We start from the raw sequence: 23,896 nt of genomic DNA on the forward strand, positions 1-23,896 counted from the left end.
AAAAAAAAAAAAGAAAAAGGCCGTTTTGAATTTGTGACCAGTAACCTTGCAGAAAAGGATAACTGTTTTCTGCCATGAGTTCAGAACCAGCACATTCGTCTTGTTGTCCTTTACTAAGATACAGGCAAACCTTCCCTTAAAAAAATGCGCCTCCAATAAAAAAACCTCCAGGGCAACTTCCAGATCTGACGCCAATTTAGAACTACGATTTTCTGGAGAACAAAATTGGAGAACAAAATCATCACTTGGTGTTTAGCATGCTTTTCTCCCCAAGAAGGCAGGGAACTATGGAATTAATGCACTTAGTTTATTTTTAAAGTGTGAGTATGTGAATGATGAACATTTTGGTTCTCTGGAACATTCTAGCACCCAGAATGTCACTTCACCAGAAGGCCAAGGTGTGGCTGTGATTGCCGCTAACCCTCTTCACTCTGGAACTTAAGACTGGTTCTGCTGGAGGCAAAGCACCTGCTAAGCCCAGGCTACCCTGGGGTCAGGGACCCACCCACCCACCTCTCCACTGGTCCAGCAGCGTTCACATTGAAGCCTTGGAACTAGAATGGCATAATATAAAACATATTTTAAAATTAAGCTTTATTCAAATGTTGAAATGTTTAAAACAGCAAAGGACACAAATTAACATAAGTGAGTCAAACGTGGAGCAGAGAAGGGGACCAGAGCCATATGTGGATGAATTTGCACCTACGAAGACTGTATTTAATTTGCTATGGTTTTAGATGAAAGATCACATCCTTCACAAGTAATTTTTAAAAGCCTGATCAGAGTTCTGAGAATGAGGAAGCTGCAACCATCACCATCTCCCCACAACAGAAAGCAGTTTATCACTCACTTGTTCATTACCTCTTAATAGGTGGTTGATTCCCACAACCAAATTTTCATTTAGTTTTGAAAATTCCAAGGAATGTTCTTATCACTCCACAGTTACATGTTCTCTTTCATTCCCCATATTCCTTCGAGTTATGACTTTGCGGCGGAACAAAACACTTTGGTTTAACGGAAGCAGATTGATCAAGAGATGAGATTACGAAAGGAGGAAGAGACAAGTTTCGGTGAAGTTTTTTTCTTTTTTCTTTTTGTATGTGTGTGCAAAAAAAGACTGAAAAGTAATGTTAGAGCCCAAATCAGGAAGAAACCTAAAAGATGAGGAATGATGTGAGGTTTATGCAAGAGAATGAAAACTTTTTCAGTCAACAGAAGGGGACACGACGGGGGCTTTCGAGGTGTCGCTGTTGTATTTCTTGACCTGCGTGCTGGTTACCTGGATGTGTTCAGTCTGTGAAAATTCACCAAACTGTGTACTTATGGTATATGAACTTTTCTGTATGTATATCATATGTCAACTAAAAGTTAGAAATATTCCAGTCAAGAGAACACAGATAAGAAAAACACACCAGGGCCTCATACACCGTATACACTTTTCACAGCCCGAAAAATACATAGGGAAGTGGAAAATATAATAACACAGGGAGACTTCAGAAACCCCAACGATGATAGCTTACCATCACTGCTCCATTTAAAAAAAAAAAAAGCCATTCCCCGAAACAACTGCATTCACTATGGACAACTCAGAGCATTCCACGTGTTCTGCTTGTCTACAATATGTGATTTTGGTAACCTTCTTCATCGCTGCCCCCATCCCTCACCCTCAACCTGAGGCCGGTCTAAAGGCAGTGTGAATTCCCACTTATACCAGTACCAATCCGAAGCCTTTCAAATGTTAAAAAAAAAAAGAAGAAAAAGCCAGAGGTCAAAGATTTAGGCCTCAGACCCCTTAGCATGCACTTGATCTGGTGGCAAGAGGCTGAACACATGGTTCCAATTCCATTTTTACCAACAATGAACTATGTGACCATGGGCAAACGAACATTCTCTAAATTTTGGTTCCCCATCTACAGAGAGTGGTGATAATATCTGCCTCCCAGGGTCACTAAGGGCATTACATGAGAACATGCCATAAGCAGCATAGAAACCCGCAGAGAGCTGCATTCCAGCGCCCCAGTGGACACACTGCCTTCGGCAGTTCCTCTGCCATACACATTAGCACTATTAGGTCTAACAAAATGTGGTAATCCTGGAGGTCTGAGTTTGACCTTCACTAAGTTAGGTATCTTTGATGTAATGCTGTCTGTCCATGGGCACCCACAGTGCACAGAGTAACAAAGGACTAGGACTCTATTTCATTCTGAAAACACGAGTACAGGACTTCTGTGCTGACTTCAAAAAAGATTTTAACACACTGAGGACGGGGCAAATCTGCGTCACCAGTCCACAATGTGTTAAATGCAGAGTTCAAGGGTTACAACAGTAATTCCCTTCCTTGTTCCTCCTATACTGGGAGGCAAGAACTACAGTTAATTTTCTACACATATAGAAAAAGGTGTCTTTTAGGAAAATGGTAGATAACTATTTTGTTTGTAGATTGCTGTCTTTTGAAATATTTGGACATTTGCTTGCTTGGACATATTCCGTCATCTATACATAAACAAGAAAAAAATTATTAAAAAAAAAAGAGCTGTACTGTTATGGAACAGTATTGCCACCAAAACTTTCGACATACACTCTAATTCTAACGGCTTGCAGGGGGTTCAACATTTCTTTATGGAAAAATTATTCAGAATGGTATCAATTTGTGAAGCAATTTGTATAAAAGCATTTGTGCATGAAAGATAGGAACAAGTACATCTTTAAGTTCTTACACACAAAACCCCCCGAAAAACCACTTACAGCTGGTCCCTGCATTACAGAAATTCAACATAAGCCTGTGAGTTTCCCCCAGCTCTTCAAAGATCAATACTGAAATACTGCCATGACTTAAAGATAAATTTCAAGAATTCTGGTGACGCTACCACATAATTTCAAGGTCTTAGAAAAAAGGAGAAAATACACACATACACACACGTCTTAAAGACTTGAACCCCTAACAAAAATTCTACAGGGCCTTGGCTAGGATAACAGTACTAGGAGAGTCTTTTAAAATCACTTCTCTTCAGTTGCCCGTTACGTATTTTACTAGAAACTATTACAATGCTCTTCAACTTCCTAGGCTCCGTTAGTATAGATTCCTGACTCGGCCTCCAGCTACACTGATTCATTACTAACACTTTAAATAAGTGCTTCATAATCACCACCTCCATCTGTTACAGTGTTTGCTCCACATGAAAAACATCTTGGCTATGCTGCCTGCTCTACTGTGTGCCAAATCATGAAAACCACCCACACTGCAGATAAGTTATTCTGAATTTTAATGATGAGATGACCAACCTAGGGGTAGTTTAATAATTAAGGTTCCTGGTCCTACCAGAAACCTTCAATTGTTTACCCAAGCACAGAGAGCAATAGTTTTCAAGTTCACACTGCGGGGCCAGTCTCCATGCTGAATGAATACAACCCAAGGACAGACAGGCCAAGCACAGTTTGACTCGTCAAGCCACTTGACAGGTAGTTGGTCCTTGAAAGACCAAAAGCTGAGAAGAAATGGAATGCATTTATCAAGTTTTAGGTTTCCTAATTTGGGCAGATATATAAAATGGTGTGTAAACATCAAATTATGCTGTTTTACTAAATGGTTTAAGGAAAATCTATTCACTTAAAAAAGTATTTATGTAATGATATCAAATGAAGGGAGTATTTTACCTTATGGTAATGACCATTCTCTCAGAAAAAGTATAACATCTATGTCATGAAATGCTATATTTAATTTCCTTTGAAATGGATATTTCTGCAAGATTCATTTCTTTTGAGATCCAGGAGTTCTAAATCCTTGATTTTTTTTTTTTTAAGATTTTATTGGGGGGGGGAACAGCGTTGGGGAATAGGGGAAGGGGAACAGACAAGTTGCTGTCCTTTTGTTCTTCAGTCTAGTTGTGGAGGATGTCACTTCACTGGCCCATGTTGGCATTATCATTGCATTCTTCCTGGGTGAGGCAGATGAGTCGCCGGCCACTGGATGGATGCTCACGGTAGCTCTTGGCAGCTCACCGCGGCTGCCAGCCACGGTAGCTCACGGCAGCCCACTGCAGCCTATGCTGTCGCCGGCGACTCATGGCAGCCCAGCTCCAGGTTAAGCTGTTGTTCACCATCTTAGCTGTAGAGGGCGCAGTGTCACTAGCCCTCAAGTGGGATCCGAACCAGGGCCTTGCTGCTCAGAGCTGGCGCCTCAAGCCAGCTCTTAACCAACGTGCCACTTGGCCGGCCCCTTGATATTTTTTGTTATTTTCTTTAAAGAAAGAATTCTATTTACCAAACTAAAGAAATCCAAAGGGTATTTTTTGGTCAAGTCTACTTTCTGACCACTAGTGACAACAATGGTGAGAGGTGCTAAGTTTTGCTCTTTCAACAATTCAAACAATTTCAAAAGGAAAAGAGTGAAAAAAGAGAAAGGGCGGTGGAAAGGAGGGAGGAAACCCAAACTCCCAAATTTTCCACTGGTAAAATCATTCATCACTTTTATATTGCCATTTGAATATGAACCAGTTGTACCCCAGGAATACTGCCTTCTTTCCTGATGCTCAACCTAGATTTCGCTGTCCTCTCTAAGCAGCCTCTATCAATGGGGATGGCTTTAAAAGGGAGCACTGATCCATCAAGAGACCAAGGCCCACCAAATGTCCAGGCATCACAGTTTAACACTGAACGCGTTTGACCTCAATCTATTTAGTGCCCCAAATCAGTTCAACCACCAGTTTTTCTATAGATCAAGTTATCCTGAGTTTGGCATTCTGGTTCTCGTAATTTGGCCATCACCTACTTATCTGCCTTTCTCACCCACTGCTTCTCTAAATGAACCCTTCAGTCCAGTCAAGCCAGTCAACCCACCAGCCTCTAAGCACACTGTGCTTCCCTCATGTTTTCTTTCTGCTTGGATTGTCCTCTTCCTTATCGATTCAGATCTTTCAAGATTCAGTTCAGAGCTTACAACCAGTATGGTCATTTTTCTGTTTCATTTCTATAGTATCCGATGGGGGCTCATGGTCAATAATGACACACAATTCCTTATGACATCTCATCTACCACTACTTTGTACCGTGTACTGCTATGCTCTGGTCCCCTCCGAACCTAAGCTGCAAGCGCCCTAAAGCTGGCTCCAAGCCCAATTCTCGTGTGCTCTCTCCATAGCTCTTAGAATGGTATCTGGGGGCTTTGGTCTGAGTAACGTATGCAGTCTCACAGAGCTAGCTGGGCAGAGAGACAATGGAACAAGCACCACACATTACACATTACCATCAAATTCCTTGGTGAAAAACAATAACCTCTTAAATAGGCCCTAGAAAGAAGACTGATTGCTATGAGTTTGTTCCCCCACGGAGGGAGAGGCAAAATAAATAAAGTAACAGAATTAGGCAGTCTTCCTGTAACAAGCACCAGGGCCAGACTTTCATGTGGGGGTGTAACCCCCTCTTAAAAGGGGGTACACCAAATCGTTCCCACAAGACTATCTACCTCTACTTTCTCTAATAATAATAATAAAAAAGGTCTGAGTGGGGACATGGGGTAGGTGGACAGGGAAGGAAAATTTCAGTACGAAATTAGGGCGAGAGGAGGTGCAGCTGTTTCTACACACGTGTCCATACTAACACCTCTCAGCCTGGGGGCCCTTCTTGGAATGTTCAGATGCCTGGTTCAGTCTGCATGTTTGACTTGTGACTGACTTTTGCAGGGTGTTGATTTTATAGCTACAACTCCAATAAAATTTTTACAAAAGACAGTATGGAAGACGCTTTAATTCTTCCATTGAATGGCAGCTAGGCTGATGTAGAGAAAAAGGATGAGCGAGACAGACACAGATACACCCACCCACACAGACGTGCAAAAAAATGACTATATTAAGAGTTCAGGACCACTCATGCATTTTTTAAAATGGAAGACTTCCTTTATAATGTTCATTAATGAAGAAAGATGAACAATTAAAAAGACTAACCAAATTATAGGATATTTCTCTTTCCCGATAAATATTTTAGTTCTCAAAAACCAAACTGGATACTTTTATTAACCTCTCCATGTTTGGTTGTCATTAAAAAAGCTGCTCATGTCATTTCAACAAAACAGGAAGGTAGTTCACACTTATGTGCTATTACTCCACCCAGTAAACCTGGAGGCAGTGAAACCTAAATGCATAGGCAATACCCCAAAACAAACTCTTTCTACCAAAGGCTACTGAGTTTCCATTCAAAATAACTAACTGTCTCTTGTGTTTTGTGACTCATGGAAGACCTGATGCTTTGGTGTAGTTGACTGCTCAACAGAAGAGTGAAATGCTTTCAGAATACCAGAATTTCAACTGCAAGGGCTTAAGGGAGGGGAGAGGGGAGAGACAGAGAGATAGACATCAGGGAGCTTCAAAAGAGAAAATTCTGTACATTTGAAAAATTCAGCAATCATATGATGGCCGGTACTAGGCAAGCAAGTACTATGCAACCAGAGGGCAGTGTGAGCCCTGAGCTAGGTAAGCTGAGGTCGGATACAACGGATGTGCCTCCCAAGGAGCTCAGGGCCTAGTAAAGTGCTACTTGCGACAGTGCGATGATTGCCAGGAGGGGGATTATGGGTACTATGGCAAGCATCAATTCAACAGAAAATACCTGAGTTCCAAACCCCGCAGAGAAAGACCCAAATCCCATTTTGGGGGTTACAGGAAAACTTCCTGGATGAAGTGTGAGCTAGGTTATATTCTCCATTTGCATCTTTAGTTCTGCTTGGCCTGTGTAGACTGTGAGTGGCAGACTTCCCAACTTGCTAGCAAGCAAATGGACGGATGGATTGTTCTCTTGGCCATACTGGTGGCCATAACTAAAAGACTGGTTAAGCTCCTTAAGTTGAAAAGTATAACCTTTACTAATGGTATCAGAACTTCCTAACTGGAAATAACCAAAATAATCTCAAAGTTAGCTAATTCTTTAATAATCTATATTTAGCTACTGTCCTTGGTATCTTGTTTACAAACAGGCTTTCAATCTTAGGTCAAATTCTACAACCCTCTCCTCAAAAAACCAAATAAAATAAAAAACAAACAAAGCCTCTCGGGCCAGCAGGGCAACAGTTACCTGTTTGCTGACAATGGGTAAACTGCCCACATTCATCAGTTCCACCCTCGAGGATCTACTCACTTCCGGTCGCTTAGGCATAATAAAAAGACCAAAACAACAAACCCAAGAGTTCCCAATATATACCCCCCCAGATTGACAATAGTTTATAAAATTCCACTTAAGGCCTCATTGATTCAAGATGTGAACTAAAGGGTCTATTGATTTACAGTCATTCTGTGACCCAAGAGCCACCTCAGAGGATGTAACTGAAAAGAAAAAATAAAGCGACACCAGTCACTGAGCTAATCATGGGCAGCTGCAGGAGGATCTAAGCCTGAAGGACTCAAGGACTGCGATCCTTACACCTACAATGATACCATTTTAAACTAAGAAAGCTAGTTCTAAAATGCACTTTCCACTTCTGAAGCAGTTAATCTAGTTTCCAATCAGACAGTTTTGTCATCAGGTGATAGACAAAGAGGCACTAGGGATAGAATGGTAAGTCCCTACCATATTACAAGGGCGGAGGTCAATGCAGTCAATTAAACAGGTAATTTCAGTACTAAAGTGAAAATGGGGACTGGTGTTAAGTACAGGATTAGGGAGCAGAAATCAGAGGGCCCTCACCTAGCTGGGGCGGAGGGGGGTCCAGTCTGAGATTGAATCTGAGCGGAGGCTCAAAGGACCTCTTGTGGGTGGTCTAAGCGGAAGGCAAATTATTGAGTTCAAGCTGGTATGCTAAGGATGATAATCAGAAGTCCCTGACGGGTGGCCTGCAGTTTTCAAACATTCCCCCGTCTGTGCCGTGAGAATGACGCGCAGGAAGACCAGGTGGGGATGACTGTAGCCTGTCCGGGTGAAAGCTGGCAGTGCTTGGACTGGGGCGGGGCAGTACCGTCCAGAGAAGGAGGTACAGTCAAGGTATTTTGGGGAGGTGGAATCAAAAGGGATTGATGATTAGGTGTGGCTCAGTGGGCTCCTCTCTTGACCACCCATTTTTTCTGAAAAGCTTTAGAAAAACGGCTACATAGAGCCGCTGGGCAATTTGCTCTCTCTTAAAGCCACCATGAGTAGAAAGCATAATTTTATTTTATTTATTTTTTTTAAAAAGATTTTTATTGGGGAATTGGGGGGATGGGAACAGTGCTGGGGAATTGGGGGAAGGGGAACAGACAAGTTGCTGTCCTTTTGTTCTTCAGTCTAGTTGTGGAGGACGTTGCTTTACTGGCCCAAGTTGGCACCGTCATTGCGCTCTTCCCGGGCGAGGCAGATCAGTCGCCGGCTTCTGGACGGCTGCTCACGCTGGCTGCTGGCTACACACGGTAGCCCATGGCAACCCACTGCCACAGGGGCTGCAGCCTACGCCATTGCCAGCGACTCACGGCAGCTCAGCTCCAGGTTGAGCCGTTGTTCAGCATCTTAGCTGTGGAGGGCAGTGTCACTGGCCCTCATATGTGGGATCCGAACCGGGGTCCTCTGGCGTCCCAAGCCAGCTCTTAACCATCGTGTCACTCGGCCTGCCCGAAAGCGTAATTTTAAAAGGTAGACGGTACCCCTGTGCTGGTATGCTCCATCTGCCTCTCTAGGTCAGTTGACACCCTTCTCCATCCTTTTCTGCCCTGGATCCGTCTGGGCCACAAAGACAGGCTCTCTTGTTCCCAGTGGCCTCTACCAATGGGGAGGCCTGCAGAAGATTCCTTCTCTGGGGGTTTCTGTGGATAGTCTTGGACTCTCAACTGAAGGTCGCAGCCCTCCTGACGGAGTCCTCTCCTCCTCCACGTTCTGGTAGCTCCTCACCCTTCTTTTGCCTCACTGTCTTCTTCAGGCCTCAAGATGGTAACCCAGTTACTGGCTCTGGGCATTGCAGCATCCTGTGATATCTAGAGACACCCTGCCCACACCTTGTAGACAGTCTCACTATTAAAGTCTCCTCGAATGAGCCAATTAACCAATTTCAGTGTGTCACGTGTTTCCTACCAGGACCCTGACTGAAATTACCCTCAAATCAGTCCTATCTTTTGGAACTCATTAAGGAGATATTTCACTATATAAAGTGATATCTGTTATAGGGCAAAAGCATTGCAGGCGGTATCCAAATTCTACCCACTACTTGGGAGAAGAACACTATACAAGAGCCTTGCTTTATGAGCTCCACCATGCTTAAGCAGCCAAATAATCTTGTTTATTATTAAGATAGTTATGTGGAGTTGGGAAAAGAAGGGGAAGGTATGAAAATCTGGGATCCGTAATCTAATCATTAGTAGGCTGCCACAGTGATTTACCGGAGCTCTCCTCTTTGCATTGCATGCTAGTTAATGTTTAAGTGTTGACTACACTGAAAGCATTGTGCTAGGGAGCTGCAATGGGTATTTTAAAGAAAGGAGGCCAAGGTCTCTGCCCTCAGAAGCGTTAATGAGCTAAGGGAGCTGTGTATGTAAATAGTAAAAGAATAGTACAAAGTGGAATAAGGGAAACCGCTGATGGTGAGCTGAATTTGGAATTCACAGCTACATGTATCCAAATTAGCTGTATGCTGATGTAGAAAATTCGAATCATGTCTGGAGGAGCCAGAAAAAGGGCAACTTCCAACAGTCCGGGAATAGAGCAAGACCCTAAAGGCAGGGTATGTTTGAGGGCGTGGTAAGTATAGTAATTTTCGCTGTTATATTTTAATCAGGGTTTACAAAACGAGGGAACCGTTGTTGTTTAATCAAACTTTGCTTGCTATCCTCTGCCAGGCTACACATTGCTCTCCTGTAATGGAGCTATCGTATGTTTAAATGACAAATGGTAATTACAGACACTGGACAGTCACCTCCTGTAGGTAACAACTCTGGCGATTTTATTCCACTGCAGGAAAACATCTGCCTAACAGATAAAATCAGATAAAATGTGGCCTCCTCCACTCGCTCCAGGGCCACCAGGAAAGCTGAAGATCTTACAGCCTAGAAATCTTCAAGGCCAGGGTTTCATGTAGGCATGCCCAGAGTAACTAGGTCAAGTGGCCCATTCCAGTCTTCTGTGTCTGTCGCTCAGACATTTCATAGATCTGTCCCTTTCTCTTCTTTCTGGATGATCCTACTGGCGAAGATGAGAACAAGTAAGACACAGTGATGGTGGGGGGATGGTGCTGGTGTTGAGTATAGAAAGATATATAGTTTTATGAAAAACAATTTGGTCATATGTATTAAAGGTCTGAGTCTTTATACCTCTTAACCCAGTAATGACATTCTTAGGACTCTATTCTGAAACTCAGGGAGCAGACAAGTACACAACAAGTGCCTATTTTGAGTTAGAGACTGTGCTAGGTCCTGGGGATACAATAAAGAAATGAACCTTAGGGGCCGGCCAAGTGGCGTGCTGGTTAAGAGTTGGTTTGGGACGCCAGCTCTGAGCAGCAGGGTCCCAGTTCAGATCCCACATGCGGGCCAGTGACGGTGTGCCCTCTATAGCTAAGATGGTGAACAACAGCTTGACCTGGAGCTGGGCTGCTGTGAGTCGCCGGCAATAGCGTAGGCTGGCTGCAGTGGGGCTGGCCGGCAGCTGGCGTGAGCTACCCTGAGCCTCCATGAGCGGCCGTCCAATGGCTGGCGAGCGACTACCTCTCCCAGGAAGAGCGCAATGATAATACCAACATGGGCCAGTGAAGTGAGGTCCTCCACAACTAGACTGAAGGACAAAAGGACAGCAACTTGTCTGTTCCCCTTCCCCGATTCCCCAACATTGTTCCCCTCCCTCAATTCCCCAATAAAATCTTTAAAAAAAAGAGAGAAATGATTCTTACTTGCAGAGAGCTGACAGTAAGGGAGGCAAGGTAACTACAACTTCAGGTATGATAAGTTCTATGATGAAAAAAAGTTCAGGGTGCTTTGTAGAGCACGCCTTGGGGAGACCTAATCTAATCATGCACAGAGATGGATGTCAAGGAAAGCTCATCTGGGCAGTAACCCTAGGCTTGGGGGTGGGGATGGAGGGCGCGAACCAGAGTGAGGAGAAATTCCAAGCAGAGGGGAGAACCTGGGTACGTGCTCGTTAGGTGGGAAGGGGTTTAGCACAGTCTAGAACTGAAATGCTCAATCCCAGGAAGTTATGTGTAAAATGGAGCCACTGGAGGCTAGAGAGACAGACAGCTGGGCCAGACTGTGCAGGGCTTTGAATGGTGAAATACGGAGTCTTGGAAATTATGGACTGAATTTGTTCTTAAGATTCTTGCTTTTGTGTGGTAGGCATTTCTGATGGGGACAAAAGTGGCAGCAGGGCTACTGCAGTAAACCAGGTAAGAAGACAGGAAACTTACTAGGGTAGGGGGTTTTGACTATTTTGAAAATACTTTAAAATGAACATTTAAAAACCCATACACATTATTTTAAGAATCTAAACTTACCCTTCCCCCATAAGACTCTCCCCCCCCACCATCTGCAGAAATAGGGAATATAGTACAGTACAGGGTGAGCTACCAAATTTCATGCCATCTCATATACTTCTCAAGGTGACAATTAAAAAGTTGGATAAAGTTTAACTATTCTCCACCTTAAATAAGGGAGAAAGAAAATGTATAAAAGGGATAGTTCCTCAGTTATGAATGAGCCCATTCTTTGAGAATATTTTAATTGCTATACAATTAAAAATAGCTACAGAAAACTGATGTTATTTTTTCATACAACCAATTCAAATAGATATAATGTGCAGAATTTAGAATCTATGAAAATATTCTATTTTAATAAACCCTGACACATGCTTACTCACTTTTTCCTTACACTTTCCTCTCCTTCCAAAAGTGACATTAGGAGTCTTACAAGACCCCAAATATGAACACTTTCATCAAGAAAAATGGACATTAGCATTCAGGACAACTTGGACATGACAACTTTTTGTAAATACCTCCCTCTGTAACAGAATTGAAGACAAATATAGCTGTTGTTAACAGACAGGCTAAGTTAACTACTTCTTTTACTGTTGGAATGGAGGCCTCTCTAGCAATTAACTAGCTTCGGAGCTCCTTCAGGCAGCTGCACAGCTCAGAAAGAGCAGGTTTGCTGGGAGGGCTGGGGGCGGGAGCAGCAGAGAACACCCGCTGCTCTCCGCAAGTACCATCAAAGAAAGACAAGCCCAGCCTTGCTCCGCCTATTATTGTAGTTTTCTCTCCAAGCACCTACACACTGTTCTCTGGAAAATCAGCACTTTCGTCCCACAGAAACATCACAACCTGCAGAGAACAGAAGGCCTAAGAGGACTAAATAATAGGATGTGTTAATACAAACAATGGGTTTGTCAGGTCCTTGATTCCAGGCTACAAAAACGACTTTCTGATTTCATGTAGCATTTAAAGCTGGAAACTTGTGTACCACTTGGTTTCTGGGTCAGCCCCAGAGCTAACGGAGCAATATCAGTGCTGCCTGGAAATGCAAGTGGGGACCAGGCACATGAGGTTCACTCTCTTGGCCACAATAACAAGTAGGTTCCCAAATCACAAAAATGATCAGCTAATCACAAAAATGATCAGCTAAAGTATGACTACTGTTTGCAACCAAAGAACGGTATCATTAGGCCTCTATACTCCTCCTTTCATGTGGTAAAAGGGTTCTAAGGTCAGGAATAGCTATGCACAGTAGACCTATAATGATTAGGCTGTCAAATCTGAATTGACTAGAACCAAAACCCTCTGTTTCTGCAGTTGAATATTCATCATCAAAGTCATAGTTTGCAGCTCTGGAAGAAAAAGATAAGCTCTGTTAAAAATAAAATATATATATATATATATATATATCATAGTTCCTTCACTGACTTGGCCTGCTTTTCCTAGAGTTCTAAGGACCTTAAAACAATTTCTTTCTGGCTTTATTACATTTGAAGTTATTACACCTTTTTCAAGGATGGTATTAAATGTCTGGAATACCCATTTCCCTCTTCCATAGGTCCACTGCCTTCCTCATCCTTGGTGGTTACTGTAGTGCACCGTTAAGTACTTTGCCAAGAAAGGGTGCTTCGGAAGCAAACGTTTTGAGCCCCGGCATGTGTGAAAATACCTTGATTCTATGCTTATACCCAGAGCTAGTCCGACTGGGTATAGAATTCAACAGCATTCTGGGCTGAACAGCCTTTTTCTGCAGAATTTGAAAGACTGTTTTCTGGTATTTGTGGAGCTGTTGGTGCAAAGTTTATTGGCAGTCTCATTATCATTTATTTATAGGGACTTGTTTTTTCCTAGATGCTTTTAGAACCTTTTCTTTGTTTTTGTCATATTGAAATTTAACAATAATGTAGAGCGTGGTCTGTTTTTGTTCATTATGCTGGTACTTGGTGGGCCTTTCTATCGTAAAATTCACATCCATCAGCTATGAAAAGTTATCGTCTTCCTTTTTAAAAAATTTGATAGGGTCTTGCCTTCCGTTGGCACCATTCTCCTTCTAAAACTTTAAATATTAGTCAGACCTCGTGAAAGACCTCAAGTGGGCTCTCAATGTATTTCCCTAGTCCATTTGCTCTCTCTTCTACATGACTACCTCACATCTCTTCCTACCTCCTTCAGCCTCAACAGCTCCTCCACCACCCTCCCAAGCAGATGACCTTATTTCCTATTTCAATGAAAAAACAGAAGCGCTCAGATCTTACAAAGCTCCTACCACATCCAGACAACTATTTGTATCTGTATCTTTATCCTTGGCCTTCTATTTCTTTTGTCCATGCTCCTAACAAAATAAAACTCTACTTCCATGCTAGAGTCCATCTCTTCTTGCCTGCTCAAGGACATTAGTCCAGTAAGTTTCCATTCTTCAATCGTTTTCTGTCTCTACTTGGATCTTTTCTATCAGTAAATAAAAATGCTGTTACTGTATTTTGCCATGTATAATGTGCACTTTTTTGCCCAAATTTGTGAGGGGAAAAATAAGGATGCACATTATACATAGGTAGTACTAATTCCATATTTATATAAATGTTTTTAATTCTTTTAATTTATGCTTATGAGTTAAAAATGTAACTCTAGAAATCAATAACGATACCCATATGCAAAATAATACCCTGGAATATGATAACTGGTTTTGTTGAACTTACGACGAACTTGCAATGAAGAAGAGTTCTTGGCCTTCTATGATGTGTAAAAATCGTAAATTTGTTACCGGTACATAAAATTTCTTGTACCATAATACGTTAAAAAAATAAATGCTAAAATTCCTTTGTAATACAAAAAGCAAGTACCTAAATGTAAACAAATAAAAACTTGAATTAAAAAATTAAAACGAAAATTATTTTCCCTGAAAGTTTGGGCCAAAAACTTGAGTGCACATTATACACAGAAGTACATTATACACGGCAAAATATGGTATTTCTCCCATCTTTGGGATGAAGATGAACACAGACTTCTTTTGATTCTACGGCCTCATACCTTTCCTTCTGTTTACATCAAAACTCCTTGGAATAGCTGTCTATATTCCCTTTCTCCAATTTCTTTCCTCCTGTTCTCCCCTCGTCCCCTCACTCCCCGCCAATATTTTATTATGAAAGCTTTCAAATGGAGAGCAAGGTTAAAAGGATTTTACAATGAACACACATTTACCTACCACCTAAATTATACCATTAACAATACGCGCTTTATCACATATCTATCTACACATCCTTCCATTATCTATCTTCCATTCATCCATATTTTTTGATACATTTCAAAATTGGAAGACATCAGTCCACTTTCTCCTAAATACTTCTGCATACATATTATTACCTCTAGTTAAATATTAGTTTGCAGTGTTTTCTTTTGCTGTAAAATTCACATAACCACTGCCAGCCCCTAGCAAGCCACCTCGTGCCCCCTTCTCTGTGCCTGCCCCTTCTCTCTGAACCACTCCAAACATGCTTGTGCTCTCACCACTCCACTGAAACTCCTCAAAGGATCACTAATGGTCTCTTGTTGCTGAGTCCGAGGTCAGTTCCATGCCCTGATTTGACTTGGCCTCTCAGCAGCACATAATAGAGGCGATTCCTTCTTGAAACAGTCTTAGCTTGTAGGAATAACACTTCCTAGGTTTGCTTCCTCACTGGCCACTCTTGATCAGTCCCCTTTGCTAATTTCTTTTTATCTTATTAACTTTTATACATTAAAGTGCCTCAAGGGCTCCATCTCTGAACCTATTTTCGTCTCTATCTACACTCATTCCCTTAATTTTCTCATTCAGTCTCATGGCTTTTCTAGATCCCAAATCAGAACACTTCTCTCCACTTCTACTGCTATCACTTCAGCACACTGCCATTAGCTTTGCCTGGATTATTACACAGTGACTTCCGAACTGGTCACAATGCTTTTACTTTGTACCTTTCAAAATGTTCTCAATTCTGCAAACCAGAATAATATTATTGAAATGTAAGCAAGTTCTGCTACAGCCAGGAGTCGTCTCAACAAACATGACAGCTAAGTGTAAAGTGGTATCCTACATGAGATCCTGAAAGAGAAAAAGGGAAAAACTAAGGAATCAGAATGAAGTATGGACCTCAGTTAACAATAATGTATCAATACTAGTTCACGAATGTAAAAAATATCCCACCTAACATGTTAATAATAGGGAAACGTGGTGTGGGATATGCTGAAACTTTATACAACCTCTCTGTAAATCTAAAACTGTTGTGAAAAAACAAAGTTTATTTTCAAAAAAATGCTCGACTATTGTTCTGCTTAAAAGTGTCAATGGTTTCCTACTCTTCTAGTGTCTGGTATTCCTTGGCTGTGCATTCATATTTAAAACTGAGGCAACACAAAAGCAGACTAGGAACTAACTTGACTGGAAGTGGGCAAGGCTTGACAATAGACTTTTCTTTAGTCACTGAACTCGGGGTCTAGCTGCAGGTATCCTTAGGAAAAGTACCTGAGTACCATTTCCAGTGCCGCAAGCTTTTTGAGACAATTTAGCAGAAGGGGTATTGTCTGTTATCCTCAATGACAGTTCTACCTTTGTTTACAACAAATCCTCTCATCACATTGTTACCTCCCTTTAAAGTTACAGACCCTGTTCACTGTTCTTTGTATTTCACACTAAACATTCAACAGTCCATAGATGTACAATGGAGAGAGGCCATAACGTAACTTAAACTGAGATGAAAAAACGAAAACCACCCGTAATATAGGGGACACCTGTAATGTAGGAGACACTTGATAAAATGCATTAGATCTTAAAACTCTAATCAAAATATTAAATACAAGATCCTTTTCCCAACAATTTAGGTGAAATGCAATTTGGAATCAATTCATCTTAACAGGCCTAATAGCCACATTTCTGGATTAAATATTTACTTACTTACAAAAGCTGTTTTTCTTCCTCTACACCAGCAGTTCTCAACCTGTGTGTGGGGGGGGTGTCGAACGACCCTTTCACAGGGGTCGCCGGGTACTCGTATGTGGGCGTATCTGCATGTGGGTCTGGAGACGGATAGAGGAGCGGTGTCTCAGTTCCTAAGACCATCGAAAATATGTGTTTTCCGATGGTCTTAGGCAACCCCTGTGAAAGGTTGAGAACCGCTGCTCTACACTAATCTGTGTGCAATGACTCTAGTAACTAACTTATGTGAAAGGATGGAGATCAGTTTCAGAGCGCCACCCATGACTGCCACAGCTACCACCACCTATCACTTGGTACAAGCGCACGTTTCCAGGCTGGTGTCAAGTGCACAGCACTGAACACAAAGCTCTCCCTTACCCGGCCCTCGCCTAACCTTCCAGTCTCACCTTCCTTGTGCTTCCTGCCTTGACCTACAAGTTCCAACAACACTAAAGCTACTGCAAGTAGCTTCCCAACTGCCAAGAGGTTTGACAGTGTTCAGGCTTGGTATATGCTGTTTCCGTTGCCTAAGATGACAAACTCAAGACCTACTCAAGGACCACTTTCTCTCGGCTCCACTGAACTCTGTACTACTATCACAGTTCTATCATCATACTTATCTCAATATATTGTAATTGTTCGTCTTCTCTACTAGAATAAGCTACCTGAGGGCAGGAGCCTTGTCTATTAATCTCAGTATCCTCAAGGGCATTCAGTGACAGTTTGAAGTTCCTTGCAAAGAAAAACCTGTGTTGAAGAAATGATGTGCTATAAAACTATTCTAGTTCTTTCGCTATTAAAAGAAACAATAAACTATCTCCCAAATATATATGAGGAAATGTAATTATTACATAATGAATTTTTATGCCTGGTTTTCTTTTTATTCATAATAAGCAAACACTTCAATAGCTTAGATCTCAAAAATATGGTTTCAACAGATTGCAACCACTTAACTGTGTGTGTCCTCCCCCGCCCCACACACACCTTAGAAAGACAATTCTAGGCTGCAGGGAGGGACCAGTTTTATGTTTGGGACAATTCCTGGTAATTATAAATCCTTTACACATCAAAGAACAGATGGGATTTTTAGGAGATTTCCCAATCCATGTCCTATTATAAAACCTAGTAAACGAAGTCACAAATATGGGCAAGGTAACTATCCTATTTTACAAGGCTTCGACAGAACTACCCTTAAGAATCTACACAAATGTAATCGCTACCCATGCGATTTAGGTCAAACTCAGCATTAGTTCCCACAGGACAGCAAAGCCCCACCATCACCACGTGTGCCTGCACAGGAAGGAGTGGTGTGACATCAAAGGAAGGTTCAATGGAGTGAGAAGAGCACAGAGACCCAGTGGCATCCACACAGCCCCTCCTTCTAACCATGCTCTGGTCGATCCTGTAGCTTGTCCGGGCCTCACAAAAAGCCCTCATAAAGTTAAGAGTGCTGGACCGGAGCCCTGTAATGCTAGCTTCTTTTTTACTTTAAAGTTAGAACTTTAAGGGGCCGGCCGAGTGGCGCGATGGTTAAGAACTCGCTTGGGATGCCCGAGGGCCCCGGTTCGGATCCCACATATGAGGGCCAGTGACACTGCCCTCTACAGCTGAGATGCTGAACAACAGCTCAACCTGGAGCTGGGCTGCTGTGAGTCGTCGGCGACGGCGTGGGCTGCAGTCCCTGTGGCAGTGGGTTGCCATGGGCTACCGTGTGTGGCCAGCAGCCAGCGTGAGCGGCCAGCAACCGCAGTGAGCGGCTGTCCAGAAGCCGGCGACTGATCTGCCTCACCCGGGAAGAGCGCAATGATGGTGCCAACTTGGGCCAGTGAAGCAACGTCCTCCACAACTAGACTGAGGAGCAAAACGACAGCAACTTGTCTGTCCCCCTTCCCCCAATTCCCCAGCACTGTTCCCATCCCCCCAATTCACCAATAAAAAAAAAATCTTTAAAAAAAAAAAAAAAGTTAGAACTTTAAAAAGGCAGAATTATTGTGTACCTGTTGCGTGACCTTTATTTTATATGTACATTAAGGACAACTCTTCCCAGAGAGGGTCTTTTTATTTTATAGTTGAACAAACTAGGGCTCAAAGAGTTAGTTAAGCGCCTTGACCACAAACACAGTTAATAAAAAGTGAAACTGCAATTCAATTCATATTCAGGTCTGTCTTGTTCTAAAAACATTTTGCTAATCAGCCTCCTGGAAAAGGCAGTGGGGGGACCAAAACAAAGAAAACTACAGACTGGCAAAGACACAAATAAGTATTTTTCCTTTAGGCAACCTAAGGACAGGGGTAGAGAAAGCCTAAGAAAAATGGGCCCAAACACTTGACTGTTTTAAAATGTCATCATAAATTCTATCACTTCTTTACCTACTGTTTAGTTTATCAGGCAATACCATCATACTACTTCTCTCCTGTCACGCGCCACTTAATGACAGGGACATGTTCTGAGAGCCGCATCGTTAGGCGATTCCCTCGTGCGAACATCGCAGAGCACACGTACACAAACCTAGATGGTACAGCCCACTGCACACCTGGGCTACGTGGTATACCACCGTTGTATTTGCGGTCTGTCCTTGACCAAAACGTCATTACATAGCCTAAGACTGTACTGGCGAAATCTTGAATGAAGGTATGAGGGAAATACTCTAAATAGTTTGAGGAACCATCCAAAAAATCATGGTGGGGCGGTGCTGGAGCAGGCATGCAGGACAATAAACTCCCCACCAAATCAGGAAAAAAAAAACTTCCCAATTTAGATTTTACTATCACTGAAAACCATTATGACTTCATAAACAAAATCTATTATTCTCATTAAATGTTATAAACTGAGCAACTCCACTCATACAGATTAAATTGATATTGTCCATTATAATATAAAATTTTAGAATTCTTGTCTTCCCACCCCTGGTATTTTTTTCAGCTTATCTTCACATTTAAACGAACCTCAAAATTCCTAATATAGGGGAACTGTATAAATATATATTTTTGAAGTACATATATTCTTGTTAAGTGTTAGAATTATCACACTTTGCCACAATCTTGGAAGTGCCCATAAGCATTCCTGAAGCATTTTAGATTAATGAGTTTATCACCCTCAGACCAGTTTCAGAGATGAGAGAAACAAAGAAGGTGCACTAACATCCTCCGACAGATACATGGACTTAGGGCACTGAAGGTGCTCGAATGAGGTAACACAGCGTTTCTCAGCCTTTTGAAACAATCATCACTCCCCCCATAAAATTTTGATACCACAGATATATAGTATATTTATGTATTCTATCCATAAAAAGAGTAAGATTTGGGGAGCCAGCAGATATTTTTTAAATGTGTTGATTATTACCAATAAGCAATAGACAGAAGTATGGAATAATTTTCACTTTATCCCTGTTCTTAGTATTTTAAATTGCTGGATGTAGGACAAGAGAAACAGAAACAAAAGTTCTACATGTTGTAAAGTTTACCCCTCTGGCCCTGTTAGGTGCATGGGCTTTGTCTTTCCTTTAAAAATTCTAAAACTATACACGCTCCCACCCACAGTGTCACGCTTTTGCGTTCAAAATCCAGGCAGCTTGCCCTGCTCCTGTGTGGTACCTACACACAATGGTGTGTGGGCCAATATGAAAAAGGGCAGAACAGCCCCCACCTCCAGCCAAGATCACCCGATTACTAATGTGACAAATACTGACAGTCAAACAAGTACTACGATTAAAAAGCTAAAGGCTAAAAAATAAAAATACAATAAATAAAATAAAAGCTAAAAGCTTTCTCATTTGGGGAGTAGAGGAGGGAAGAAAAGGAAGTCTATGGGCCGGCCGAGTGGCACAGTTGATCAGAGCGCGAGCTCTGAGCAACAGGGTCGCCGGATCAATTCCCACATGGGCCAGTGAGCTGTGCCCAAGCTGAGCTGAGCTGCCAACAGGCGGCGGGGTGGCTCAGCTGGTGGGAGTGCATGCTCTTAACGGCAGGGTTGCCGGTTTGACTCCCGCATGGGATGGTGAGCTGTGCCTCCCACAATTAGACTGCAAACGGCGACTGGAATTGGAGCTGAGCTGCACCCTCCACAACTAAGATTGAAGGACAACTTGACTTAGAGCTGATGGGTCCTGGAAAAACATAATGTTCCCCTTCCCCAATAAAAATCTTAAAAAAAAAAAAGAAGAAACAGAAGTCTGGAGGAGGGAGAGAAAAATTCAGAACTGTGTATCTGAGCTGGGTGATGGAAGAAAACAGGAATGAAAATAAAGGTGCTCAGCAGTTTGTTCTGAACACCATACTTCATAATCTGTTCCTGCCACAAAATATGTCTGGGGGGAAAGGGAAGATCGTTTTCCAATACACAGATCTCCTGGTTTCTAATGTTAAGAATCAAGAGACCCTTTCTGAAAGGTTTTGAAAACCTAAATTATCTTTGGTCAATGTGCGCCCCAATACCCACCCACTAGTCAGTAACCGCCGGCTCCTCTTCCATTTCATGACCGCTACAGTCAGCTGCAAAGGGTAGGATACTATCATTTCCAACCACTGTGGCACCTTCTGCTTCTCAAGTTCCTCTCTGGAATCTCTTTTCCACTTTGGAAAAGTATGTGGATTGTGTAGAGGACGGTGACAGAGATACTGTCTGATCACTACTTCAGGAATCCAAAAGTACAGTGACTGCAAAGCATGTTATACCTGCAAAATGCTTTACCAAGTCTTATTCTTGAAGTTTTGTTAAACTTGTTCTAGGAGCAAATCAGCTGAAGAACACAAAGACACAGCTGACCTGGTGTGTGTACGGAAAGCCAGCCTAGGATGTTCCTGGGAGAGCTTCACAAGGGCCTCTTCCGGTTTCAGGGGCAGCAGGAACGCTTCCACGGCACTGGCTCACTGCTGGCTCCTCTTCAAATGTTTGATATTCCTCGAGGTTCTTGTTTTGGTATCGTTCTAACCCTATAGTTTCACTTCAGGAAAAGCTCACCGCTACAGACTTCCATTACTGCCTATATTCTACTCGGATAAACAAATCTCTCGTCCAAACAAACCTATTCAGCTGCCCAATATGTCTCTTTTCCTGTATGTCTTACAAGCACCTCACACTTCACCATAACCAAACGGAACGCACAACGTCCCATCTTACCTTTCCCAGTTAATTGTGCCCGGAGCCGCCTTGTTGCCTTCGTCAGACTTCCTCCTTACCCATCTCCAAGTCTAGCTCCCTCTATCACCTATATACATGACTTCTTCAATTAGAAGGTCTCTGTACAGTGCAATACCCTGATTTCCCTTTACCACTTGCTGCAAACGTTTCTTTCTTAAAAATGCAACTCTGATGTTATTTCATGATTAACGTCCCCCAATTACTTCCTACCCTTAAAGAATCAAGCCTAATGCTTGGCCCAGCAAATGAGCTCCCTAAAGATGCAGCTTCTGCCTACCTCTCCAACTACCTCTGCCATCTCCCCACAAAGACCCGCATTCCACCCACAGCAAAACTACCTGTAGTTCCCCCTTACCTCCGTGTTTTTTTCGGGTCTCTGCCCTCTGCCTAGAATACCCTTCCCTCCCTACTTGTTCACCCAGTCTTACCTCGCTCTTCAAAGTGTAGATGAATGACCCATGACGTGTGAAATCTATCGCCACCACTCTCCTTTCTCGGCTCGTACCGTGTACACAGTGAACTGAAGCTAACTGCATTACACAGGGCGTACACTCCTATATCCTCCACGGAGTAGGGGCTTTGATTTTATCACGTATCTATATGGAGCAGACACTCAACACCTGTTTGAGGAATGAATTCATCTCCTTGAATAAAAACTGAAATAGCATAGCTTACATTTATAAGCATTTATCACATGTCAGAATCCAGGACATATCAGGCCATTCTTCCCCACGACTCAATGAGGTGGGGAGGGATTCGTCCATTTTACAGATGAGGGATCTAAGGCACATTCAAAGAGGCCAGGCAACTTGTCCAAGGAGACATAGCTTGTCCATGGAAGAGGTAGGATTGGAACTCAGGTCTGACCAACCCGAGCTCATGCTTATAACCACTGCGCATGCTTCCTGCACGTGTCACTTCACACTGACTTTAGCAGAACTCCCAAAGAGAGTTGCCCTCACTGTTCCTGACCAATATGTCCCAGAATCAATTATCTTGCTGGGCTTCTATTCAGGTTTTACACTTTCTGAAGCGGAAGGAATAGTTCTATCAGATTAAGAACACTATGGACAATGAACTCCGAATAATAGGATTACTCTAAGCTGCCCCACATACAAGTACCTGCTCCCCAACCTAATCTTTCCATTCTACCCAGACAGAAAAATCCAGCCAACCAGAAAAGGGAGTTTTCTGAGGTCCACGGAAAAAAAAAAAATCTACCAACTACTTATTTACTCAGGTCAATCTTCAAAGGGAATAATTCCTCTCACGTTCTGGATGGCGGGGCAGTCTGAAAATATGAAAATTCTTTTAATTTGGTGGTTTTCTGCCTAATATCCAAACTTCTGATGGCAGCCCATGAAGAAAAAGAAAACTCAAACTAATCTCGTCAGCCTCTCCTCCGCGCCTAGCCATCGTTATTTTTAGGACATTCTCTGGCAGTCCTAGTATCAAATGGTCGCTGTACGGAGGACACGCGAGCTTCACAAGCTGGCAGGTGTTCCTGTGGCAGCTCCATCTGCTGCCCACCCAGATGCTTATATTCACACTGGGAAAAAGTCCATGAAGGGGACAGAAGCTAATGGCTCAGCTTACAGCAGATCGCCTACTTTTAGCTGTCTCAAAACAAAACAAATCTCTAAAGTAGAATCATTTGAATGTTCCTGGACAGAACCTTACAGCAAAGAAATTTTACATCCCACTTTAATGAATTTTGTTCTGTTGTAAGTAGTGGTATAGAAGATTAAGCTGTCCTTTTTACTCAGAATAAATCAGTTATGCATTTAAAAAAAAAGATTTTATTGAGGAATTGGGGGAGGGGAACAGACAAGTTGCTGTCCTTTTGTTCTTCAGTCTAGTTGTGGAGGACGTAGCTTCACTGGCCCATGTTGGTATTATCATTGCGCTCTTCCTGGGTGAGGCAGTGGCTCGTCAGCCATTGGACTGCAGCTCACGAAAGCTCATGCCCGCTGCTGGCCAGCCCTGCTGCTGCCTATGCCATCGCTGGCAACTCACGGCAGCCCAGCTCCAGGTAAATGTTGTTCACCATTTTAGCTGTAGATGGCACAGCGTCACTGGTTGTGGGATCCGAACCAGGGCCCTGCTGCTCAGAGCTGGCGTCCCAAGCCAACTCTTAACCAACACGCCACTCGGCCGGCCCTCAGTTATGCCTTTTTAATAGACACCAAACACAGCAAAACTAGCAGGGGACAGCACGGACAGGCTATTCTGGCCAGATGTTGCCTTTACAACTGTGGTAGTGATGACTGGCTAGTTCGATTTTAAAAGGAGTATGTGGTACCATTTATATCAAGGTGAAAGGTTCAAATCAAAGTACAATGGAGCTAGGGGCCGGCTGAGTGGCTCAGTTGGTTAAGAGCTCGCTCAAGAGTTTGAGCTCTGAGCAACAG

At 42.7% G+C, this 23,896-nt stretch overlaps 1 protein-coding gene across 2 annotated transcripts in view; it reads right to left on the reverse strand.

The window, feature by feature from the left end:
• The window catches only part of GRB2 (growth factor receptor bound protein 2), a 68,217-nt gene that overhangs the window by 14,519 nt on the left and 29,802 nt on the right, over positions 1-23,896 (reverse strand). Inside the window, exon 1 of one of the 2 annotated variants that reach the window (XM_019644324.1) lies at positions 21,914-22,036. The exons of the other annotated variant lie outside the window; for it this stretch is intronic. Within the exon in view, the coding sequence (XP_019499869.1) occupies positions 21,914-22,021 (108 nt within the window). The 5' untranslated portion in view covers positions 22,022-22,036. Of the gene's footprint in view, positions 1-21,913; positions 22,037-23,896 lie in introns of those variants that run through there. 2 annotated transcript variants of the gene reach the window in all.

The sequence above is a fragment of the Hipposideros armiger genome, unplaced genomic scaffold (assembly GCF_001890085.2).
Source record: "Hipposideros armiger isolate ML-2016 unplaced genomic scaffold, ASM189008v1 scaffold_87, whole genome shotgun sequence".
Taxonomy (NCBI): domain Eukaryota; kingdom Metazoa; phylum Chordata; class Mammalia; order Chiroptera; family Hipposideridae; genus Hipposideros; species Hipposideros armiger.